Genomic DNA, 17,937 nt, shown 5'->3' with positions numbered 1-17,937 from the left:
TGTTGCCGGACTTCATCAGTTGCTAGCGCACGACGAGGAGCGCAGGCTCGCTACAGCTGGACACAGCTCGAGCTGCGAAACCAGTTACGCTTTGTACTGACGCCTACTTCCTCTGCCAACCTTTGACGGATGTTCAACTCCGTTCAGCGCGCTCCGACTCAACCACCCAGCACCGCCTCCTCTTCCGCACGTTTCACCCTCGTCCTTCCGCCCTAAGTCGACTATAGGACGACAATGGCGGCCGCTCAGAACCAGTACGGAAGCTTGATCTTCTGCTCGCGATGCGGGACCTTGCTCGACCTTCCCGGCGACGAGGACCAGCTGGTGTGCGATGGGTGCGGGCAGGTTGAGGATGCGACGGGTGCGTCTCCCTCCCGAGCTGTATCTGCGTGCGAGAGGCTGACGAGGCATGCGCACAGCCTACGAGGGCAAGGTCATCACGACCAAGTCGAACCCGGCTGCTTTCCCCTCTTCCTTGCGGCAACTCAAGACGAGCCTGGTCAAGAACCGCGGCGAGGTCGAGAAGAAGAAGGTTTACGTGCGTGCTGGTTCCTGCGCCAGCTTGTTGCTGAACGTGGTGGCTAATCACCTGGGCTGCACAGGTCGACGAGACGTGCGAGAAGTGCGGCGCGAAGCAGATGTCGGTCAAGACCATGCAGTTGCGATCTGCAGGTGCGTTCTGACTCCGCCCCTACCGCGGGTGTCTCCTAAGCTGACCTGTCACTGGATGTCCTGCCTGCAGACGAAGGAGGTTCGTTCCCACTTCTTATGCTTGACGTGGGAATGCGAACGGCATGCTGACTTCGTTGCTCTTTGCAGCTACCGTCTTCTACTCTTGTGACAAGTGTGGTTTCCAGACGAGGCTCAACAACTAGGCAAATCGCCCTGTCCCGCTCGTCTCTGCCGTCTCATCGCTGTCGTCGCCGCTATGCGACATGTTGTAAGAACATTACATTTCCCGAGCATTAGCATCCTGCTACTCCATAAATGTGTGAGCTATCGTTATGCGCGCCTGGCAGTCCAGCGACCCGAGGTCAACGGCATCGGACCGGGGAGAGGGTGGGAAAGTAATTGGAGAAAGCCCGCTCTCGGAAGCAGCAGACAGTCCTCGCACGGTGATTGACGGTTCCACGTCCAGGCGGGTCTCGATGAGTGAAAGAGCGCGAGTCAAGGCGAGATGCCTCATCTCATCCGTGTATCGCTGTCGCTCTCCTCGCTCCGTCTCCCGGTCATGGCGCAGCCGAATTCGACGCAAGAGAAGCGCGTGCTGTCGATCCAGAGCCATGTCGTCGCTGGCTACGTCGGTGCGCGCCATTTCCCGCGTCGCTCGAGCCGGACCGAGAGCTGACTCTGGGGGTGAGGGATCCTGCAGGCAACAAGGCAGCGTCGTTCCCGCTGCAACTGCTGGGCTGGGAGGTCGACGCAGCGCTGACTGTGTCATTCTCGAACCACACGGCAAGTCCTGCGCGGTTGCGGGCTGGCTACATGCGGCCCGACTCTGCTCGACTTCGCGCGCTTCGGGCTGACCGTCGCTCTCTCTCCTTCTTCTCCCTCGTCCCCGCCTCCTTCCTCTGCGACGCCGTGCTCGACTGCGCCATGCTCTCGTCGTCCTCTCCACCGTCGACCGCCCTCACTGGCACTCTCCCAACTGCTTGAACCCGCTTGTCGACCTCTCGCAAATATTCCTCGCGGCCTTTTTCCTCCTCCATAGGGTCCGCGTAATTCGCCTTGCCTGTCAGCCGTGTGTGCAGCGTGGCTGACAGCTACTTCGCAGGCTATGGACGATGGGGCGGATCCAAGTTTGACGCCGCTCACCTCGAGGACGTTTTCTCGGCACTCGATGTTCGTTCACCTCTTCGGCCGCTCATCGCAAACGCACATGCTGACCCGTCCTTCACGCAGGCAAACGGTCTTTTGCGCCAGTCGCACCTTCTGACCGGCTACGTGCCCGGTGCCGACGCGCTCAAGGTCGTCGTTCGCGCCGTTGACCGGCTGCGAGCTGTCAATCCTTCACTCGTCTACGTTCTCGACCCGGTCATGGGCGACGACGGGCGCATCTACGTCAGCGAGTCGGTCATCCCTATCTACAAGGCGCTCCTGCCGCGGGCGACCTGTGCGACGCCCAACTACTTCGAGGCAGAGCTCCTTACGGACGTCAAGATCCTGGATGCTGCATCGCTTCGACTCGCCTTGCGCACCTTCCACGAGCGGTACCGCATCCCGAACATTGTCATCTCGGCCGTCTCGCTCCCAGTCGCCGAGCTTGTCAAGCTCGGTTTCGTCGATTCGGCGACGCTCACGGCGTCAAGCGCGACGTCGCGCATGCTCGTCTGCTCGGGATCGACCATCACGTCGGCACCAGGCGAGCCGCTGACGACCGTCTCGTTCGGCATCGCCTTTCCCGAACTAGCCGAGCACTACGAGGGCGTCGGCGACGTCTTTTCGTCTCTTGTCGTTGGCCGCTTCCCGTCCGACTCCGACCCGGTCTTTGCCGCGCATCCGGTGTCGCCGCTCGCACACACGGTCGAGCTCGCCATCGCCTCGCTGCAAGGCATTCTCGCGAAGACGCGGCAACATGCCCTGACGCTCGCCAAGAGTCGGCCCGACCTCATCGTCCCGCGAGAGGGCGAGTCTGCGGAGGACCGCGTGCGTCGTTTGCGGACTGTCGAGCTGCGACTCGTGCAGAGCCAGCAGGAAATCCTCAACCCGGACGTCCAGCACCGCGCTGTGCGCTTCTAGGCTCGTCTTCGGTCCGTCGTCGTATCACAAGGTCGTTATCGGCAGTGCCCACCTGTTGTCTGTACCATCACCGCCGTCAACGAGTGAGTCTCCAGATTCCTTCCTCGCGCACATGCGCCGCTCGTCATCATCGTCATCGTCGTCGTCCGGGTCGGCGCGAGATGAGCAACCAGTGTCGCCCCTATCCGATCTTTCATGACGGATCGACCTTTCCGGACAAGCCAAACCGTCCATATTTCTGAGGCCATGCCCTTCGACCGACGACGATGACGATGATGCAGCAGCGCTTTTTGCAATCGGTTTTCGAGTTTCGAGACTGACTTGTGGCTCGTGCCCATCGTGCAGGTCGTTCCTTCACTCGCATCGACATGCATGCCTCTGCGGCCCTGCCTCACCCACGCCACCAAGCCAGGGTACGTTCCTTCCGCTCCGACCACGAACAGTGCTGTTGTCGGTCCCCAAGGACGACAACACATGTTCCATGCTAGTACAGACCGCCTTAAATGGCAATGTGACGACGCAAACGTATTCAAAGAACGGCCAGCGCGAGGGGAATAGACAACAACAGCACACTCTCTACAGAGTCTTTTTCGTCGCGGCTGCTGACTTGTCTTTTCCCGCGGCGGCAGATCTTCCCTCGATACAAGCCCTGTAACGCGCTGTCATGGCACCTCTGCATTCCTTTGTCCGCGTGCTCGAGTAGAGGAGAGCGTCGAAAGCTATCCGAAATCCATCCGAAATTGATCCGAAACGAAAAGCGCGAGCAAAAACGGCGGTGGCCGAGACGAGTATTGCGGCATCGTGGCCGCGTGGTGATCCGGCGGTAGTGCTACGTTGCCTCTGCGCTCCGCAAGTGGTGCGGCAACGACTGCCTGAGTGCCGGCAGCACCGCCTCGCGACTCGCTCGATCTCCGACTTCCCTCTCGCATGGCGTCGCCGCCGCGCAAGATGAGCAAGCTACTGCACGACGACTCATGCGGAATGGAGCCGACGAACGGGCGCATCCCGCGCTGCGATCCCGCCCTCGCCCCGGCTCCCTCCACTTCGAAGCGATTGGGCCTCGCGAGCGGCGTCGACAAGTCCAAGGTCAAGAAGCTCACGCTCAAGCCGAAGAGTACGTAGTCGGATCGCTCGAGCACTAGCCCGCGGCCCAGCTCACGATGCGATGGCGCCGACAGCTCGCCCCTCCACCACTCCCGACCCCACTCAGCTCACCAACCAGGCCGTGCAGACCCTCACGCGGGCCGTGCGCGCCATCCAGTCCCGCCCACCACAGCCTACACCGGAATCGTTGCAGTCGCTGTACACGCTGTGTGAAGCAGCCGTCGCGAGCGGGCCGCAGACCTGCCAGCTCCTCTATGACCGCATCAAGATGGAGATCGAGCGGCAGGCGGGCGAGATCCGGCGGGTGCTGACGGCGGCCGAGGCCTCCGAGGGCGCGGAGGAGCGCTGGATGGGCTTGTGCGAGGAGGAGGGGAAGCGCTTCCTCCAGCAGATGCTCCTCGTCCGGAGCATCTTCCTGCAGCTCGACCGCACTTGGGTCTTGCAGACTCCGGGCGTCCTCTCCATTTGGTTTGTCCACGCCTCTGTGCTGTGCGGGAATCGAGCTCACATGGCGACGAGCGCAGGGACCTTGCCGTCGACATCTTCGAGCACTCGGTTCTGCACGACCACGGCGAAGTCGTCCAGTCGCGAGTTCAGCAGAGCCTGACGCAGCTCGTTCTGCGCGAACGGTTTGTCGCGACCACATCCATTTGTCCAACACGCACGACCCGGCTGACATTGCTTCTGCAGACACGGCAACCTGGTCCCGCGCCCTCTCTTCCGCTCCTTCCGCCTCTTCCTCCGCACTTTCTCCTCTTCCTCCTACGACTCACTCTTCACTCGCCCAATCACGAAATCGACGCGCTCTTTCTACCAGGTCGAAGCGCAGAAGGGCCTCGTCGAACTCGATTCGTCGGCGTATCTCAAGCGGGTCTCGAAGCGGCTTCAGGAGGAGGATGAGCGCTGCGAGTCTCTGCTCGGCGTCGAGTTGAAGGATGAGCTGGCTCGCATGATCGAGGAGGAGATGATCCAGACGCTTGTCGAAACGATCGCCGAGAAAGGTGCGTCTCATGGGCCGAACGTAGTCTCGACGGATGGCGAACTGGCAAGCGCGGTACTGACCAAGCAATTCATTGCGCCAGACACGGCTGCGATGTGCAAGGAGGACCGTCGCGATGACCTTGGGCTCCTGTACACCCTCCTTGGTCGTATCGACAGGGTTGCCGCCCTCCGCAAGGCCTTCCTCGACCACCTCAAAGTGCGGGCCGCGTCGCAAGTGTTCGGAGAGCAGCGCTGACCCTTCCTTACCCCAGGCTGCCGGTCTCGCGCTCGTTCAGGATGCGACGCAGGATGCGTCGATGGTGGACAACCTCATCGCGTTCCGACACAATGCCCTTGCGCTTGTGCAAGCCTGCTTCAAGGGCGACGGCGAGTTTGCAAGCGCCATCAACCAGGCGTTCGAGTTCTTCATCAACAAGCGAGAGAATAAGCCCGCAGAAATGATGGGTGCGTTTTGTCCTGCGCGTCGGCACGGCACGGAGCGTCACTGATGCTTCGAATGCTTTTCTTTTGTAGCTAAGTACCTTGACGCCAAGCTGCGGAGCGGCGGAAGCCGTGGGCTGGATGACGCCGCGCTCGAGGCGGTGCTTAACAACGTTCTCTACCTCTTCCGCTTCACTCAGGGTGCGTTCGTCTTCAGCGCGTGCTGCACAGTGAACTCAACGTACTGCATACAGGCAAGGACATCTTCGAGGCCTTCTACAAGCGCGACCTCGCCAAGCGGTTGCTGCTCAACAAGTCGGCCTCTTTCGATGCCGAGCGCAGCATGTTGCTCAAGCTCAAGGACGGTGCGCGATTACTCCAGCTGCCCGAATACCTTCGGAATTTGCCTCACAGCTGACTCTGGGTGCTCGCATTACTTTCCGCAGAGTGCGGTGCCGGCTTTACGCAGAAGCTCGAAGTCATGTTCAAGGACATGGAGCTCTCTGCCGACGTCATGCGCGCTTACTCGGCGACTTCGTCGGCGCCGTCGTCGAAGAAGGACCCCTCGTCTTTCGACCTATCCGTCTCGGTCCTCTCGCAGGGCAACTGGCCGACCTACCCGCCCTTCCCGATCGCGCTCCCGCCCGCGCTCTCGACCGCGCTCGAGAGCTTCAAGGCGTTCTACGTCTCGAAGCACAGCGGGCGGACGCTGACGTGGGCGCACGGGCTAGACACGTGCTCGCTGCGCGCCGTGTTCCCGAGCAAGGGCAAGGGTGGCGGCAAGAAGGAGCTGCTCGTCAGTCTGGCTCAGGCCGTTGTGCTCTTGCTGTTCAACTCGACGGCACCGGCAGGCGAAGGCGAGGAGGAGGGCAAGCTGAGCCTCGAGGAGATCGCCGAGGCGACCAAGCTGGGTGCGTTCGTCGTTCGGCAACGGTCATACTTCGTTCATCGATCTAATCTCGAGGCTGACGTAACCCGGTATTCCTGCTCGCAGAGAAAAAGGAGCTCACGCGCACGCTCCAGAGTCTCGCTTGCGGCAAGGTGCGCGTCCTCGTCAAGCACCCGAAGGGCAAAGACGTCAACGCTGGCGACCACTTCTCCTTCAACCGGGTGCGTAATGATCCCGCCGCCGGTCTTGCTTGAGCATGCCTGGTGGGCAAGCACGTTGACAGGGTGTTACATCGGCGCCCACAGGATTTCAAGGACGACCACGTGCGGATCAAGATCAATCAGATCCAGCAGAAGGAGACGGTGAGCAGAGGCCCAGTTCTGTGTGTCGCACGTCGATTGCTCATCTGACCCACCGCGACCAGGTTGAGGAGAACAAGTCGACGACCGAGCGCGTCTTCACCGACCGCTCGTCGCATCTGCAGCTCGCCATCGTTCGGTGCGTCTATTCAATGCGAGAACGGATGGTTGTCGCATTCATCAACGTCCTCCGGGCTGAGCACATCTGAATATGCACGCACAGCATCATGAAGGCGCGCAAGACGCTCAAGCACCAGGAGCTGTGCGTTGCGATCTTCTCCCGCTGAGAGCCGCTCATAGTGCTTTGCAGGACACCGTACTGACGGCACTTGCCACTGTAGCGTCATGGAAGTCGTCTCGCAGATCGGGCAGCGGTTCAAGGTCGAGCCCGCCGAGATCAAGAAGGTGCGCGCTGAGCCTGCCGCTCCTTCCCGCCATGTTGGACCTTCTGCTCACCTTCGCCATCGTATGCAGTCCATCTCGAGCCTGATCGACCGCGAGTATATGCGGCGGAGCGAAGAGGACCAGAAGGTGTACCACTACGTCGCATGAGGGGGGAGGGTGTTTTCGTCTGTCGCCGAGTTTCCCGTGTTGTCACGATGTCCTTTGCATCTTTTCGATGTAGCCAGCCTTTCCCGCCGCATTACACGACACTCTCAAGTCTCGTGCGGGGTTCCCCCTGCCTCGGGGAATCGGAGTGATTCAGCGCACCCCGCATTTTCGCTCGCCCGCGGCGGCGGCGCTCGAGCCTTGCAGTGCAAAGGCAAGACGGCTCCCCTCGCGCGTTGTTGAGCCTGCTGCTTCCACCAACGCCTGTCCACGCCCACGATGCCGCGCTCGGCCGCCCCTGCGGCTGCCCGCCGCGCTCCTGCGTCCCCGCGCCCCTCCGCCTCGCGGCCCGCTCCCTCCGCATCGTCGGCGTCAGCCGCGCCCGCCTCGTCGTCGCTGCGCAAGCGCAAGGGCGTCCCGCACAAGGCTCCTGCCCGCACGGCGCCCTACCCGACCCCGACGAGCTCGTCGCAGCTCCTCCGCGTCCTCCTGCGCGACGCCGACCGGCCGTCGTCGAGCCTCGACAACCGCCGCTGCGTCCTTCCGCCGCCGCGGTCGGACCGCAAGCAGCGCAAGAAGCCCGGGATAGGTTCTCGCGACGCACTCCCGCCTGCGCCGGAAGGATACGGGCGCGGCCGGCGCGCGACGAGCTCCGCCCTGCCGAGCATCTTTCTCGCAGAGGGCGACTACGAGGCGTCGACCGCTGGGTCGAGGGGCCGCTCGCCGGGCGCGGGAGTAGGTAGCCGACGCACGGCCGTGAGCAGCGTGCGTGGCGGGCTCGGCACGAGCGCGAGCAGGCGTGGGCCGACTTCACCCCGCCAGCAGCATCAAGCCACCATGGCGTCGACGTCGGCCGCAGCGGGCGCGGGCTACTACGCCGCGCCTCCGTACCACCACGCTGCAGCCGCCGAGCTCCCGTATCACCCCTCGGCAGCGGCCTCGCCCAGCAGGATGGCGCGCGCCCTCTCTGCGGGCGCCCCCCACTTCGTGCCGACCCCGCCCTACTTTTCGACCCCGCCCGTCCAGGCCGCAGCGACGGTCCCGTCGCCGCTCGCGAGGAGCTTCTCGGCCAATGGGCCAGAGCGCGTCGACCGCCAGAGGACGCCGAGCGGGCTGGGGAGGGCCGTAGAGCTGGGGAGTGGGCCTCTTGCGTGCGTCGAGCGGTTCTCTTCGAGCGCGCGCACTCGCTAGAAAAATGAGCTGACTGCTGTCTCTCTTGGCGCCCTCTACAGCCCTTACTCTGCCGTCGCAGCGTAAAGATCCATCCACGAGATCTGCTCTTGCTCTTTCGCCTTTCCATATGCACCTCTTCGTCCTTCCGCCTTGCGTTCGTTCCATTCTCGGTATAGATCTCGCCTCGTCGGCCTTGACCTTCTCCTGTCCATGTTGATTGTTCCCTGTGCCCTCTCTCTCTGCCGCGCCTGTTCTGCGTTACTGCTTCTGTTGCATCTCGACTCTTCTCCTCCTGCGACCCCGGGCACGCAACGGAGAGAGTGTACGGCTTTACAAAGGTGAGATCTACTACAGCGCGAAAGCACGACAAACGACGATCGATGACCCTGGGACCCACCACTCTCCTACACAAGCTGCACGACGTCTCCCGTCTGCGCCGGTGCCGGCCCGGGGTTGACAGCCTGCCTCGCCTGCGCCGGCGCGCTCTGGAGCTGCTGCGCGACGTGCTGCACCTCGTGTGGCTGGACCTGCGCCGGGTTGGCCTTTGCGCGCTGGAGGAGCGCGACGGCCTCGGACAGGACGCGGTTGGCGCGGAGGCGGTCGTCGTACACCTGCTGCTTCTGGACCTCTACGGCGCGGCGCTCGGCCTCGACGAGCGCCTCGAGCTCGTCGAAGTGCTTGAGCTTGAGGTCGAGCTTGCGCACCTGCGCCTCGACGACGGCCGTCACGAGCGCGTGCAGCGACGCGTCCTCCTCGAGCGCGAGCGCGTGCGCCTTGGCTGCCGCGGACCCGAGCGCCGTGAGCGCCGCGCGGCGCAGGTTCTGCGCCGCCGACGAGGCCGAAGAGTCGGCGAGCGGGTCGAGCGGCGACGCGCCACCGTCGTCGTTGTTGTTGTTGACAGCCGCCGCGGCGCCGTCCTTCTTCTCGTCCTCCTGGTCCTCGACGTCCATCTTGTCCTTGTCGCCCTCGTCAACCTCCTTCTTCTTCTCATCGGGAGCGCCATCCTCCTTGGCGCCCTTGGCGCGTTCGGCGCGCCTGCGCAGCCCGCGCTCGAGCTCGTCGACCGCGTCGCCCGCCGCGCGCGCCGCCGTCGCGCGGTCGACGGCGCCGGCGAGGAAGGCGACGACGCTCAGGACGGGGTTGTCCGTCTTGGAGAGCGGGGTGCGCGCGAGGCCGTCGAGCACGCCCGCGCCCGGGTTGCCGGCGGGCAGTTCGGCGAGGTAGCCGTCCTCGATGGGGAGCTGGAGGAAGCGGGCGATGCACTGCTCGCGCGAGCGCGAGCCGACATGGTCGGCGACCTTGTCCCACGCGTCGTCGTGCATCTCGATGCCCTCGAGGAGGCGCAGCGTCTCGAGGTCGGTCCACCCGCCTGCGCCGTCGCCCTCGCGGTCGAGCGCGAGCGGGTCGGCGTCGAGGCGCACGAACGAGCCCGCGTGCAGCGTCGAGGGGAAGCGCCCCTCGGAGTAGCACGCGCCGCACACCGTGATGGGCGCCGCTGCCGCCGTGGCGTCGGCCGACCCGCCCGAGGCGCGGAACGGCTGCAGCGACGTGTAGCGGACCGAGGGCGTCGGCGCGCCGCACGTGTGGCACGGCAGGGGCTCGCGCTCTGAGCGCGCGCGCGCGGCGGCGTCGTCGGCGGCGGCGGACGAGGCGGCGAGGGCCTGGGCCGAGACGCTCGAGAGGCGCTGGTCGGGCGCAGAGGGGTGCGCGGGGTCCGTCTTGACGAGGTCGGTGCGGAGTGCGGCACTCGGGGAAGACGAAGACGAGGGGGGCTTTGTCCCCGGGTGCAGCGGGGCGAGGCCGCGCGGCGAGTCGACGAGGACGCGGAAGTGGCCCGTGAAGGGCGGGCCGAGCGACGAGGGACGCGTGTCGGCGTCAATCTGCGGGAGGGGAGCGAGCGTGAGCGAGTGAGGGGTGCTCGAGGCGGCTTCAAGGGGTTTGGCGAGCGCATTCGCAGCCCCGTCGCGCGCTGCGCCGCACGAGAGACGGCACAGCACTCAGAGGACGAAGAAATCGACACGCACCTGGTAGTTGATGAGGCCCCACTGCTCGAGGAAGGCGTGGACGCGCATGATGGCGCAGACGTCGCCGGCGAGGTTGCGGCGGCAGGCGGTGACGGTGAGGTACTCGGAGGGGTTGAGGCGGTAGGTGTGGACCATGAAGTCGCGGTAGTCCTTGTAGATCGAGGGCGTCTTTGAGCGGTTCTTTGCGTTGAAGAACTCTGGGAGGGAGCGGCGCTCGAGCGGGTGGAGGGTGGCGAGGTCGAACCAGGTGGCGTACGAGGGGATGATGACGGGATGGGTCTGGGTGGCGAGGTAGCGGCGGGCGGTCATCAGGCGCTTTTGGACGTTGGCCGGGTCGTCGTTGAGGATGTCGTCGCGGTCGGGCTCGGCGGTGCGCTGCTGTTGCTGGCTGTCGGGCGCGGCATCAGGCCCCGGGGTGGTGCCGTCTGCCGGTGGCTCTGCGGTGCGTGCGCGCTTTGCGGCGGGAGCATCGGCGGGCGGGGCGGAGGTCGAGGGTGCGGCGTCTCCCCCCGCGGCGGTGGCAGCGGTGGGGTCCGCATCGAGCGGGCGCTTGAGCGGCTGCTGCTGCGGCTGCTGCTGCTGCGCTGCGATACTCGGGTCCATGGCGGCGGAGAGCGGGCGCAGAGCGGGGCGAGGCCAAGTCGCGTCGAGGCCAAGGTGCGTCTGTTGTCTGCTGTCCTGCCCAACCGCACCCTTGTTGCAGACTGCCGGTGTCTTGTGTGCTGCCCGTGGCTCGCCCGCTTCCTGCGCACCCTCTCGTTTCCGCTCTCGTCCTTCGTCCTGCTTTGCTTGTCTCCGAGCACTCGCCCGCTGCGACCGCGTTCCCTGCTGCTGCCCCTGCTCCGTCGAGCCTGTGCGCGTCGAGACTTGCTTAAGCCAGAGGAAACCGGCGGCGCCAACTGCGAGAGCCACCGCCCGCCACTCGTTCGGACTCTCCGGTCCCCCTTCGCTTCCTCGCACGCACCGCTCGCTCGCGTCTCCTTTCCGGCCCCGTCCTTCCCGCCATGTGCCCGCTGCTTCTCCGCACCCTTCCTTGGCCTCGTCCCCTCCCCCTTCGCCTTCCCTCGACGGCGCCATGTCGTCCCGCGGGCCCACCGTCTCTCCCTCGGGCGTGCGTCGTTTCGGTCCCTCGACGCGCTGAGACAAATTGCTGACCGCGTGCGCCACACAGACACCTGGCTCGCTGCGCTACAACCCTTCGAGCGTCGGCACCGCCCCGCCGACCGCGTCGCAGCGCCAGCGTCGCCGCCTCTTGATCCTCCTCGGCGCCGTAGCCGGCGTCGTCGCGCTTGTCGTGGGTCCCTCAAAGCCGCCTTCTCCTCGTCCGGACTTCCACCCACTCGCACGCTGACGTTCTTGGCTCGAACGCCACAGCTCGTCGTCGTTCTCCCTTCGACGCTGCTCACGCGCGACGACGGCGGCAGCGACGCCGAGAGCCAGAGCGTCGTCACGACCGTCATTGACGGTGTCACGCGCACCATCACCAATGCAGAGGTTGTCACGAGGGTGCGTGAACCCGCTCTAGGCGCGCGCCGCGGCGATACGACTGACCTGGTAACTTCGGCGCAGTCCCGCCTGTCGACACTGGAAAATGGCGAGATTACAACCCTCACGTCCGTCGTCAACCTCCCCGTGATCACTGTCTCGCCCTCGGCAATCGCCACCGTCCAGCCCGGTACGCCCAGCGGGCCCCCTACCCTGTCTCTGCGCGCCAGCTGACCGAGTTCTGAACGGTCGCGCAGAGATCGTCACGACGACGCTCTCGGGCGGGGCGGTCATTGTTGTGGAGGAGGCGACGAGCTTGAGGACGCAGGTGGCAACCGTCACCTTTACCGCGAGCAACGGTGAGCCCGGTCCTGTCTTTTCCTTTCTTTACCCGGGAGCGACTGACGGCTTTGACGCGTGCACCCAGGCGTCGTCGGCGTCGAGACGCTCACGCTTACGAGCTTCGAACTCGTCACCGTCATCGAGTGCGTGTTATCGCGTTTGCGCAGTGCGCCGTGCGTTGACGGGATGTCGAGCGGAACAGCCCGGCTTCGACGACGAGCACCAGTTCCAGCTCGTCCAGTGCGACGACAACGTCGGCGATTTCGACAACGAGCAGCACTTCCACCAGCAGCAGCTCGACCACAGCAAGCCCATCGAGGTGCGCTCTTCATGTCTCGCCTGCGAAAGAGCCGTGCTGATCTCGCTGAACGCCGCAGCACGACTGCTCTGCCTTCTTCGACTACCACGAGCAGCTCTACGAGCAGTCTGAGCACGAGCTCGAGCAGCACGGGCTTGTCGACGACACTGTCGACGTGCGGCGGTCCGCTAAGCTGCCGGATGAGCAAGGCCTGACGCTCTCTCTGTCTTCACAGCACAACCTCATCGTCGAGTACCGTCTCGCCTAACTCGCCGACCTCGAGCGCTAGCACGACTACGGCATCGCCTCCTTCGTCTTCGTCCGTCTCTTCGTCCAGGTGCGCCGGTTTCCGAGACGTCTTTCTCGACCGGGTGCGCTGACTCTGTTTGCACTGTGAAGCTCGAGCAGCAGCGCCTCCAGCAGCAGCAGCAGCTCGTCGTCCGCTTCGTCGTCAACAAGCGGCATCACTACCTTGCCGCCAACATCGTCTTCGTCAAGCTCCGCCAGTACCTCGGGGTGCGCGTGGTGCCGTCTCCTCCCGCTCCTGCGCCCTGTGCTGACACTTCAGAATGCGTAGCTCTAGTTCGAGCTCCAGCGCGAGCTCGAGCTCGACTTCGGCGGGCGGCTCAGGGTCGACGAGCGCGACGAGGTGCGCGCATGCCTTTCGTCCGAAGGCCCGGGGCTGACTCCGTCCTTCACGCAGCAGCTCTTCCAGCTCGAGCTCCTCATCTTCGAGGACGTCGACCACCGCATCGTGTGTCCCATTCGGAACCCCCCTCCCCGTCGAACGCTTCGCTGATTTGCGCCGAGCACGCAGCCCGACGCCGCCGCCGCCGACGACGACCACTACTCCGCCCGATGGCCCGTCCTCGACGACGACGAGATCCAGCTCGTCGGCCGTGACCTGCATCATTGGCTCGCTCCCGCTCGGCTGCGTGCCCGGCTCGACCTCGACGACGACGTGAGTCCCGCTCGTGCACTTCGCTCCCCTCCGGCAGAAGCTGACACGCTGAGTTCGGGCAGCACGACCTCGCGGACGACGGCCTCCTCGGCGTCACAGATCGCGACGACTACGTCGGCTGGCACGGGCGTGCCCTGCATCATCCCGGGGCTGTTCCCGCCTGGATGTACGGACGAGATGACGAGTACGAGAAGCTCGACGAGCAGTACTCGGACTGCGACGACGACCACAAGGTGCGGCGATTCCGCTGATGGGACGCAAGGCGCAGATTCTGACTTTCCCTGGATGCAACAGCCGGACCACGACCTCTGCCCAGATCACGTCTACCACGTGAGTCCTACAGCTCACTTCTCGTACTGGTGCTGCAACGCGTGGCTCAAGCTGATGCTATGGCGCGCAGGAGCACGACCGCCGAGCCGACATCAACCACCACGGGCGTGCCGTGCATCATCCCGGGGCTGTTCCCGCCCGGATGCACAGACGAGGCGACGAGTACAAGTCGCTCAACGAGCAGCAGTCGGGCTACCACAACCACCACGTACGTCGATTCGTCCAGGGACGGCAGGGCGCTGAGTTTAACCTTCTCTAGCCCCAGCAGGACGACGACCTCTCCCAGTGGCGCCACAACCACGTCGTACGGCCTCGCTTCACCCCCTGTGCAGCTACAGAGACCACGGGACTGACGCTTTGCTGGTTGCCGTTGCACAGCACCACCGTCGAGCCGACGTCAACCACCACGGGCGTGCCGTGTATCATCTCTGGACTGTTCCCGCCTGGATGTACCGACGGGCCCACCAGTACGAGTAGCTCGACGAGCAGCAGGACCACGACGACGAGGTGCGTCGATTCGTCCATGGGAAGCAAGGCGTAGATCTTGACCTTCTCTAGCCCCAGCAGGACGACAACCCCTCCTGGCGGATCCACGACCACCTCGTAGGGATGCAGCCCACTTACTGTGCAGGTAGAGAAGCCGCGTGACTCATGCTCTCATCGTTGCGCAGCACGACCGCCGAGCCGACGTCGACTAGCTCGGGCGTGCCGTGCATTATCCCGGGGCTCTTCCCGCCCGGATGCACGGACAATTCGACATCAACTACAAGCTCGACAAGTCGGTCGTCGTCTACCAGCTTGAGGTGCGTGATCGCCGTCCTGAGAAGCGAAAGAAGCCGGTCGCTGAGTGGAGTCTGCAGCTCGTCTACCACATCCCGCCCAAACGCGACTACCTCGTGCGTCCTGCTACCGCTGCTGCTGCACCTCACCAATACTCACGCAACTCGTCGAGCACAGCACGACCTCGACCCGCCCCACGAGCGCATCGACGACTTTGGCACCGATCTGCGTCTTGCCGGGCGTTCCGGCGGGATGCACGGGCGGAGTGATCCCGCCCCCGACTACGACGACGACGACGACGACGACGACGAGTCGCAGCACGACAAGCACGACGTGAGTAGCATGCGTGCAGCTCGAGCAAGCAGGCTCGCTCACGTGCGCTCTATCGCAGCTCGTCTCGCTCGACGACGGCGCCAACGACAACGACTACATCGGGAACCGAGTCGATCACAACGGTGAGCTCCTCGTCGAGGTCGCAGTCCAGCTCGGCGAGCCTGTCCGAGACCGAGGGCACCAGCTCGTGCGTGGCCCTACCCTTTTGCACCCGCCGGCGCGCAACTGACTCCTCGTGAGCAGGTCCAGCACAACCAGCAGCCGCACAAGCACTACTCTGAGCTCGACGTGCGTAGCCGGTTGTTCCTCTTACGGCTCTTCGGGCTGACGTTTGCGTATTTTGCGGACAGGCCGACTACGACGGCCACGACTCGCTCGTCCAGCTCGAGCACAGCCAGCTCGGGTAGCTCCACGACAACGACAGCGACGACGACGAGCTCGTCGAGCTCGCGCTCCTCTGCGTCTCCTTCGAGCACGACGTGCGTCAAACGGTCCTTTGACCCTCCGGAAATGCGGGCTCATGCTTTCCTGCTTGCAGCACGACCTCGTTGCCGTCTAACTCGTCATCGCGAACGTCGGCAGCAACGACGTCAAGCTCGAGCAGATCCACTGCGAGCGGAGGAGACGAAGGCGAACCGACTTCGTCATCGTCGACGACGACCTCGTCTTCCTCGTCTTCGTCTCGTTCGACTCAGAGCTCAACGAACACGTCGTCTCCTGCGACGACGACCGCGCCTTCCGCCCCGACCGATGACGACGAGCCCGTCGCGCGCCTCGCCCGCCGCACAGCCCTGACCTCCTACGCGCCTGCTCCCACTCGCACTCGTTTGCCCGCCTTGTAGAAGCCTCCTGTCATTATCCTCCAGTCACTCCCTCATCTTGTGTGCAAGCACCTAGGCCGCCTGTCCATCAATGGGGCCCGTAATGCCAGTCACCCTTGGCGCAGCGCAACGTCCGTCGGCCGTGCGAGCCAAGCGGAAGGAGGCAATGCGCCCGCTCTCGGTCGCTTCGTGCTCGCCTCGCGCAGAAGGAGACAGAAGTGGACACCGTGTATCGTGCAACCTAGAACTAGCGAGTAGGAGGGAAGGAGGACGGACGCAAACTTGGAGGATCTCGGTACAACGAAGGAGGGAACACATCTATGGAGCGGTAACGCCGCTGGAGGAGAAAGAGACGAAAGAGGATTGGCACAGGGAAGAGGACGGAGATAGATAGGTAGAGCACGACATGGGAGAGAGGGAGCGAGAGACAGAGACGCCGGAGAACCAAGAGGGATACTAGCAAGAGATAATGTCTAGGAGAAGGCACACCGAGGCAGACAGAGAAGACCAACATGGACAGGTAAAAGGCAGGAGGAGAGGAGACGGGCGCAGCAGGCGCTCAGAACGTCGCCCACGACTGCCACGGCCCGCCCTGCACGCTGCCAAACTCCTGCTGGAGGCGCCTGCGCTCGCGGATCGTCTCGTCGTGGCGGCGCTCGTCGTCCTCGTCCTCGCCCTCGTCCCCGTCGCCCGCCGGGCCTGCCGCAAAGTCGTGCGCCCGCGGCGCTGCCGAGTCGTCGCCCTCGACCTCGGTCAGCGCGTCGCTATCGTCGTCCGACGAGGGCACCGCCTCCTGGACGGGGCGCGGGGTCGTGACGGCGGTCGAGCGGAGCGGCTGGCGCTGCAGGCGCGGGAGGCTCGACCCGCGCGCGGCGACGGCGCCGCGCGAGGCCGACGACGCGCGCGAGAGCGAGCTCTTGCGGCGGGGCTGCGACTGGGCGCGCGCGGGTACAAAGCACAGCTCCTCGGGCGAGGTGCCCGCGCTCGACGACGACGAGGCGTACGGGAGGCGCTCGACCGAGGTCGACGGCGTAGAGTATTCGGACGGCGTCGTCGACGAGGCCGACGTCGCGCTCCCTTGCCGCGAGCGCGACTTGGACCCGGGCGGCGAGTGACCCGGGGACGAGGCACGCGAGCGGGACGACGCGCGCGAGCCGTGCGGATGCCGCAGGGTCATCGGGCGGGACGAAGCCGAGGCAAAGGCGGCAAAGGCGGGGAGGTGGGATTGCGGGAGGACGGGCGGGGTGAGGAGCGGCGCGCCGACGCCTTGAGGGTCGGGGACGGAGAAGTAGCAGCGATCGCACACGCGCGCAGAGAGAGGCATGAGAGTAGGGTGATTGGGCGGCGACGAGGTGGGCGTCGACGAGGCATTCGACGAGTTGTTGGAGGAGGCGGTCGAGATGGCCGAGGCGTTCGAAGGGGATACAGAGTAGACGAGCGAGGGCAGATCGACGGCAGACGAGCGCGGCGTTGCGCGAGGGGTCCCGCGAGGGGTGAAGGCCGGCACCGCGTCGTCGCCCGGTGCGGGCCAGAGGAAGGTCGAGCGGGACGAGTGGCTCGCACAGAAGATGTCGCCGCAAGTGCTGCAGGGGAGACGGGGCGCGCGAGAGTCAGTCGAGCGAATTACGGACGAGGCGAAGGCGCAGCGAAGGGCGCACCGGCAGTGATGGCGGCGGTTCAGGAGGTCAAACCGCTGCGAGCAGTCGGGGTCTGCGCACTGCTCCGAGTCCTCGTCGCGCTGCAAAGAGGGCGGCGCAGGAACGAACGAGCGCGGTGCGTCAGAGTCGAGGTCCGAGGTGAGACCCAATCCGAGACTGTGGCGCGGGGAGAGTGGAGCGCACCTTCCACTGGCTGCGCGGGAGCATGCGCCCGCGGACGCACGAGGCGTCGAGCTGCTTGCTGGCATCGGGATTGCTCGGGCTAAAGGGCGCGGCAAGCGTCGAGAGCCACGACTGCGACTTGGACTCGGTTGCGGCGAGCGAGGGAGAGTGCGGCGGGCTCGGGTGGTTGAACAGCTCGCGCGAGACCGAGCCTGTGTGGGACGTGCGAGTCAGTGCTGGACTTCTCGAGGGACGCAGGAGAGTGGGCGCACCGTTGCGGCGAAGTGCGGCGGGGCGGTCTGCTCGCAGGCACGCGTGTGTGCGGTGGTCAGTGTATGCGTTGCGAGAGGGGAGCGGCAGCGAGATGCAGACACGCACAGAGGGGCTGGCGGCCAGAGTGGCGCTCCTTGAAGTGGAGCGTGACGGCGGTCGACCCGTGCGAGGGGCTCATCGTGCTTGAGGGGGTGGTCCGGGTCGGGTGAGATGGAGGCGGAGTGAGGGCGCGCGG

The 17,937-nt window shown here is 65.0% G+C and overlaps 8 protein-coding genes across 8 annotated transcripts; 6 read left to right on the top strand and 2 right to left on the bottom strand.

Moving 5' to 3' along the window:
• Positions 1 to 234: 234 nt before the first annotated feature.
• On the top strand, positions 235 to 875 carry JCM10292_000043 (uncharacterized protein; the record flags this gene model as incomplete). The annotated part of the gene is made up of 5 exons (XM_076651891.1): positions 235 to 361; positions 420 to 538; positions 603 to 672; positions 743 to 751; positions 820 to 875. The coding sequence occupies 5 exons, from the start codon at positions 235 to 237 to the stop codon at positions 873 to 875; spliced, it is 381 nt and encodes a 126-aa protein (XP_076502586.1).
• Positions 876 to 1,231: 356 nt separating this feature from the next.
• On the top strand, positions 1,232 to 2,739 carry JCM10292_000042 (uncharacterized protein; the record flags this gene model as incomplete). Its single annotated transcript, XM_076651890.1, has 4 exons — positions 1,232 to 1,304; positions 1,373 to 1,459; positions 1,775 to 1,842; positions 1,903 to 2,739. The coding sequence occupies 4 exons, from the start codon at positions 1,232 to 1,234 to the stop codon at positions 2,737 to 2,739; spliced, it is 1,065 nt and encodes a 354-aa protein (XP_076502585.1).
• A 927-nt stretch (positions 2,740 to 3,666) lies between these two features.
• JCM10292_000041 (cullin family protein) lies at positions 3,667 to 7,065 on the top strand (the record flags this gene model as incomplete). Its single annotated transcript, XM_076651889.1, has 15 exons — positions 3,667 to 3,853; positions 3,918 to 4,311; positions 4,368 to 4,472; positions 4,534 to 4,844; positions 4,926 to 5,041; positions 5,097 to 5,289; positions 5,359 to 5,466; positions 5,520 to 5,630; positions 5,712 to 6,176; positions 6,260 to 6,375; positions 6,460 to 6,516; positions 6,579 to 6,652; positions 6,737 to 6,775; positions 6,855 to 6,918; positions 6,988 to 7,065. 15 exons carry the CDS (start codon positions 3,667 to 3,669, stop codon positions 7,063 to 7,065), a joined length of 2,418 nt encoding a protein of 805 aa, XP_076502584.1.
• Positions 7,066 to 7,341: 276 nt separating this feature from the next.
• Positions 7,342 to 8,253, top strand: JCM10292_000040 (uncharacterized protein; the record flags this gene model as incomplete). Its single annotated transcript, XM_076651888.1, has 1 exon — positions 7,342 to 8,253. One exon carries the CDS (start codon positions 7,342 to 7,344, stop codon positions 8,251 to 8,253), a length of 912 nt encoding a protein of 303 aa, XP_076502583.1.
• Positions 8,254 to 8,639: 386 nt separating this feature from the next.
• Positions 8,640 to 10,862, bottom strand: JCM10292_000039 (uncharacterized protein; the record flags this gene model as incomplete). Its single annotated transcript, XM_076651887.1, has 2 exons — positions 8,640 to 10,115; positions 10,260 to 10,862. The coding sequence occupies 2 exons, from the start codon at positions 10,860 to 10,862 to the stop codon at positions 8,640 to 8,642; spliced, it is 2,079 nt and encodes a 692-aa protein (XP_076502582.1).
• Positions 10,863 to 11,334: 472 nt separating this feature from the next.
• Positions 11,335 to 14,152, top strand: JCM10292_000038 (uncharacterized protein; the record flags this gene model as incomplete). Its single annotated transcript, XM_076651886.1, has 17 exons — positions 11,335 to 11,370; positions 11,431 to 11,553; positions 11,634 to 11,765; positions 11,829 to 11,934; positions 12,002 to 12,103; positions 12,172 to 12,233; positions 12,289 to 12,405; positions 12,464 to 12,559; positions 12,784 to 12,900; positions 12,968 to 13,033; positions 13,088 to 13,138; positions 13,202 to 13,345; positions 13,408 to 13,578; positions 13,640 to 13,675; positions 13,746 to 13,883; positions 13,944 to 13,979; positions 14,054 to 14,152. The coding sequence occupies 17 exons, from the start codon at positions 11,335 to 11,337 to the stop codon at positions 14,150 to 14,152; spliced, it is 1,632 nt and encodes a 543-aa protein (XP_076502581.1).
• Positions 14,153 to 14,415: 263 nt separating this feature from the next.
• Positions 14,416 to 15,542, top strand: JCM10292_000037 (uncharacterized protein; the record flags this gene model as incomplete). The annotated part of the gene is made up of 7 exons (XM_076651885.1): positions 14,416 to 14,478; positions 14,536 to 14,571; positions 14,633 to 14,788; positions 14,847 to 14,975; positions 15,032 to 15,076; positions 15,139 to 15,191; positions 15,371 to 15,542. The coding sequence occupies 7 exons, from the start codon at positions 14,416 to 14,418 to the stop codon at positions 15,540 to 15,542; spliced, it is 654 nt and encodes a 217-aa protein (XP_076502580.1).
• Positions 15,543 to 16,168: 626 nt separating this feature from the next.
• On the bottom strand, positions 16,169 to 17,880 carry JCM10292_000036 (FYVE zinc finger domain-containing protein; the record flags this gene model as incomplete). Its single annotated transcript, XM_076651884.1, has 5 exons — positions 16,169 to 17,192; positions 17,268 to 17,347; positions 17,451 to 17,641; positions 17,702 to 17,728; positions 17,808 to 17,880. The coding sequence occupies 5 exons, from the start codon at positions 17,878 to 17,880 to the stop codon at positions 16,169 to 16,171; spliced, it is 1,395 nt and encodes a 464-aa protein (XP_076502579.1).
• Positions 17,881 to 17,937: the final 57 nt, after the last annotated feature.

The sequence above is a fragment of the Rhodotorula paludigena genome, assembly GCF_050403205.1.
Source record: "Rhodotorula paludigena JCM10292 DNA, Rt_paludigena_JCM10292v1_ctg59, whole genome shotgun sequence".
Taxonomy (NCBI): domain Eukaryota; kingdom Fungi; phylum Basidiomycota; class Microbotryomycetes; order Sporidiobolales; family Sporidiobolaceae; genus Rhodotorula; species Rhodotorula paludigena.
Note: the sequence above shows the minus strand (reverse complement) of the source record. Positions and strands in the feature narration are given on the sequence as shown.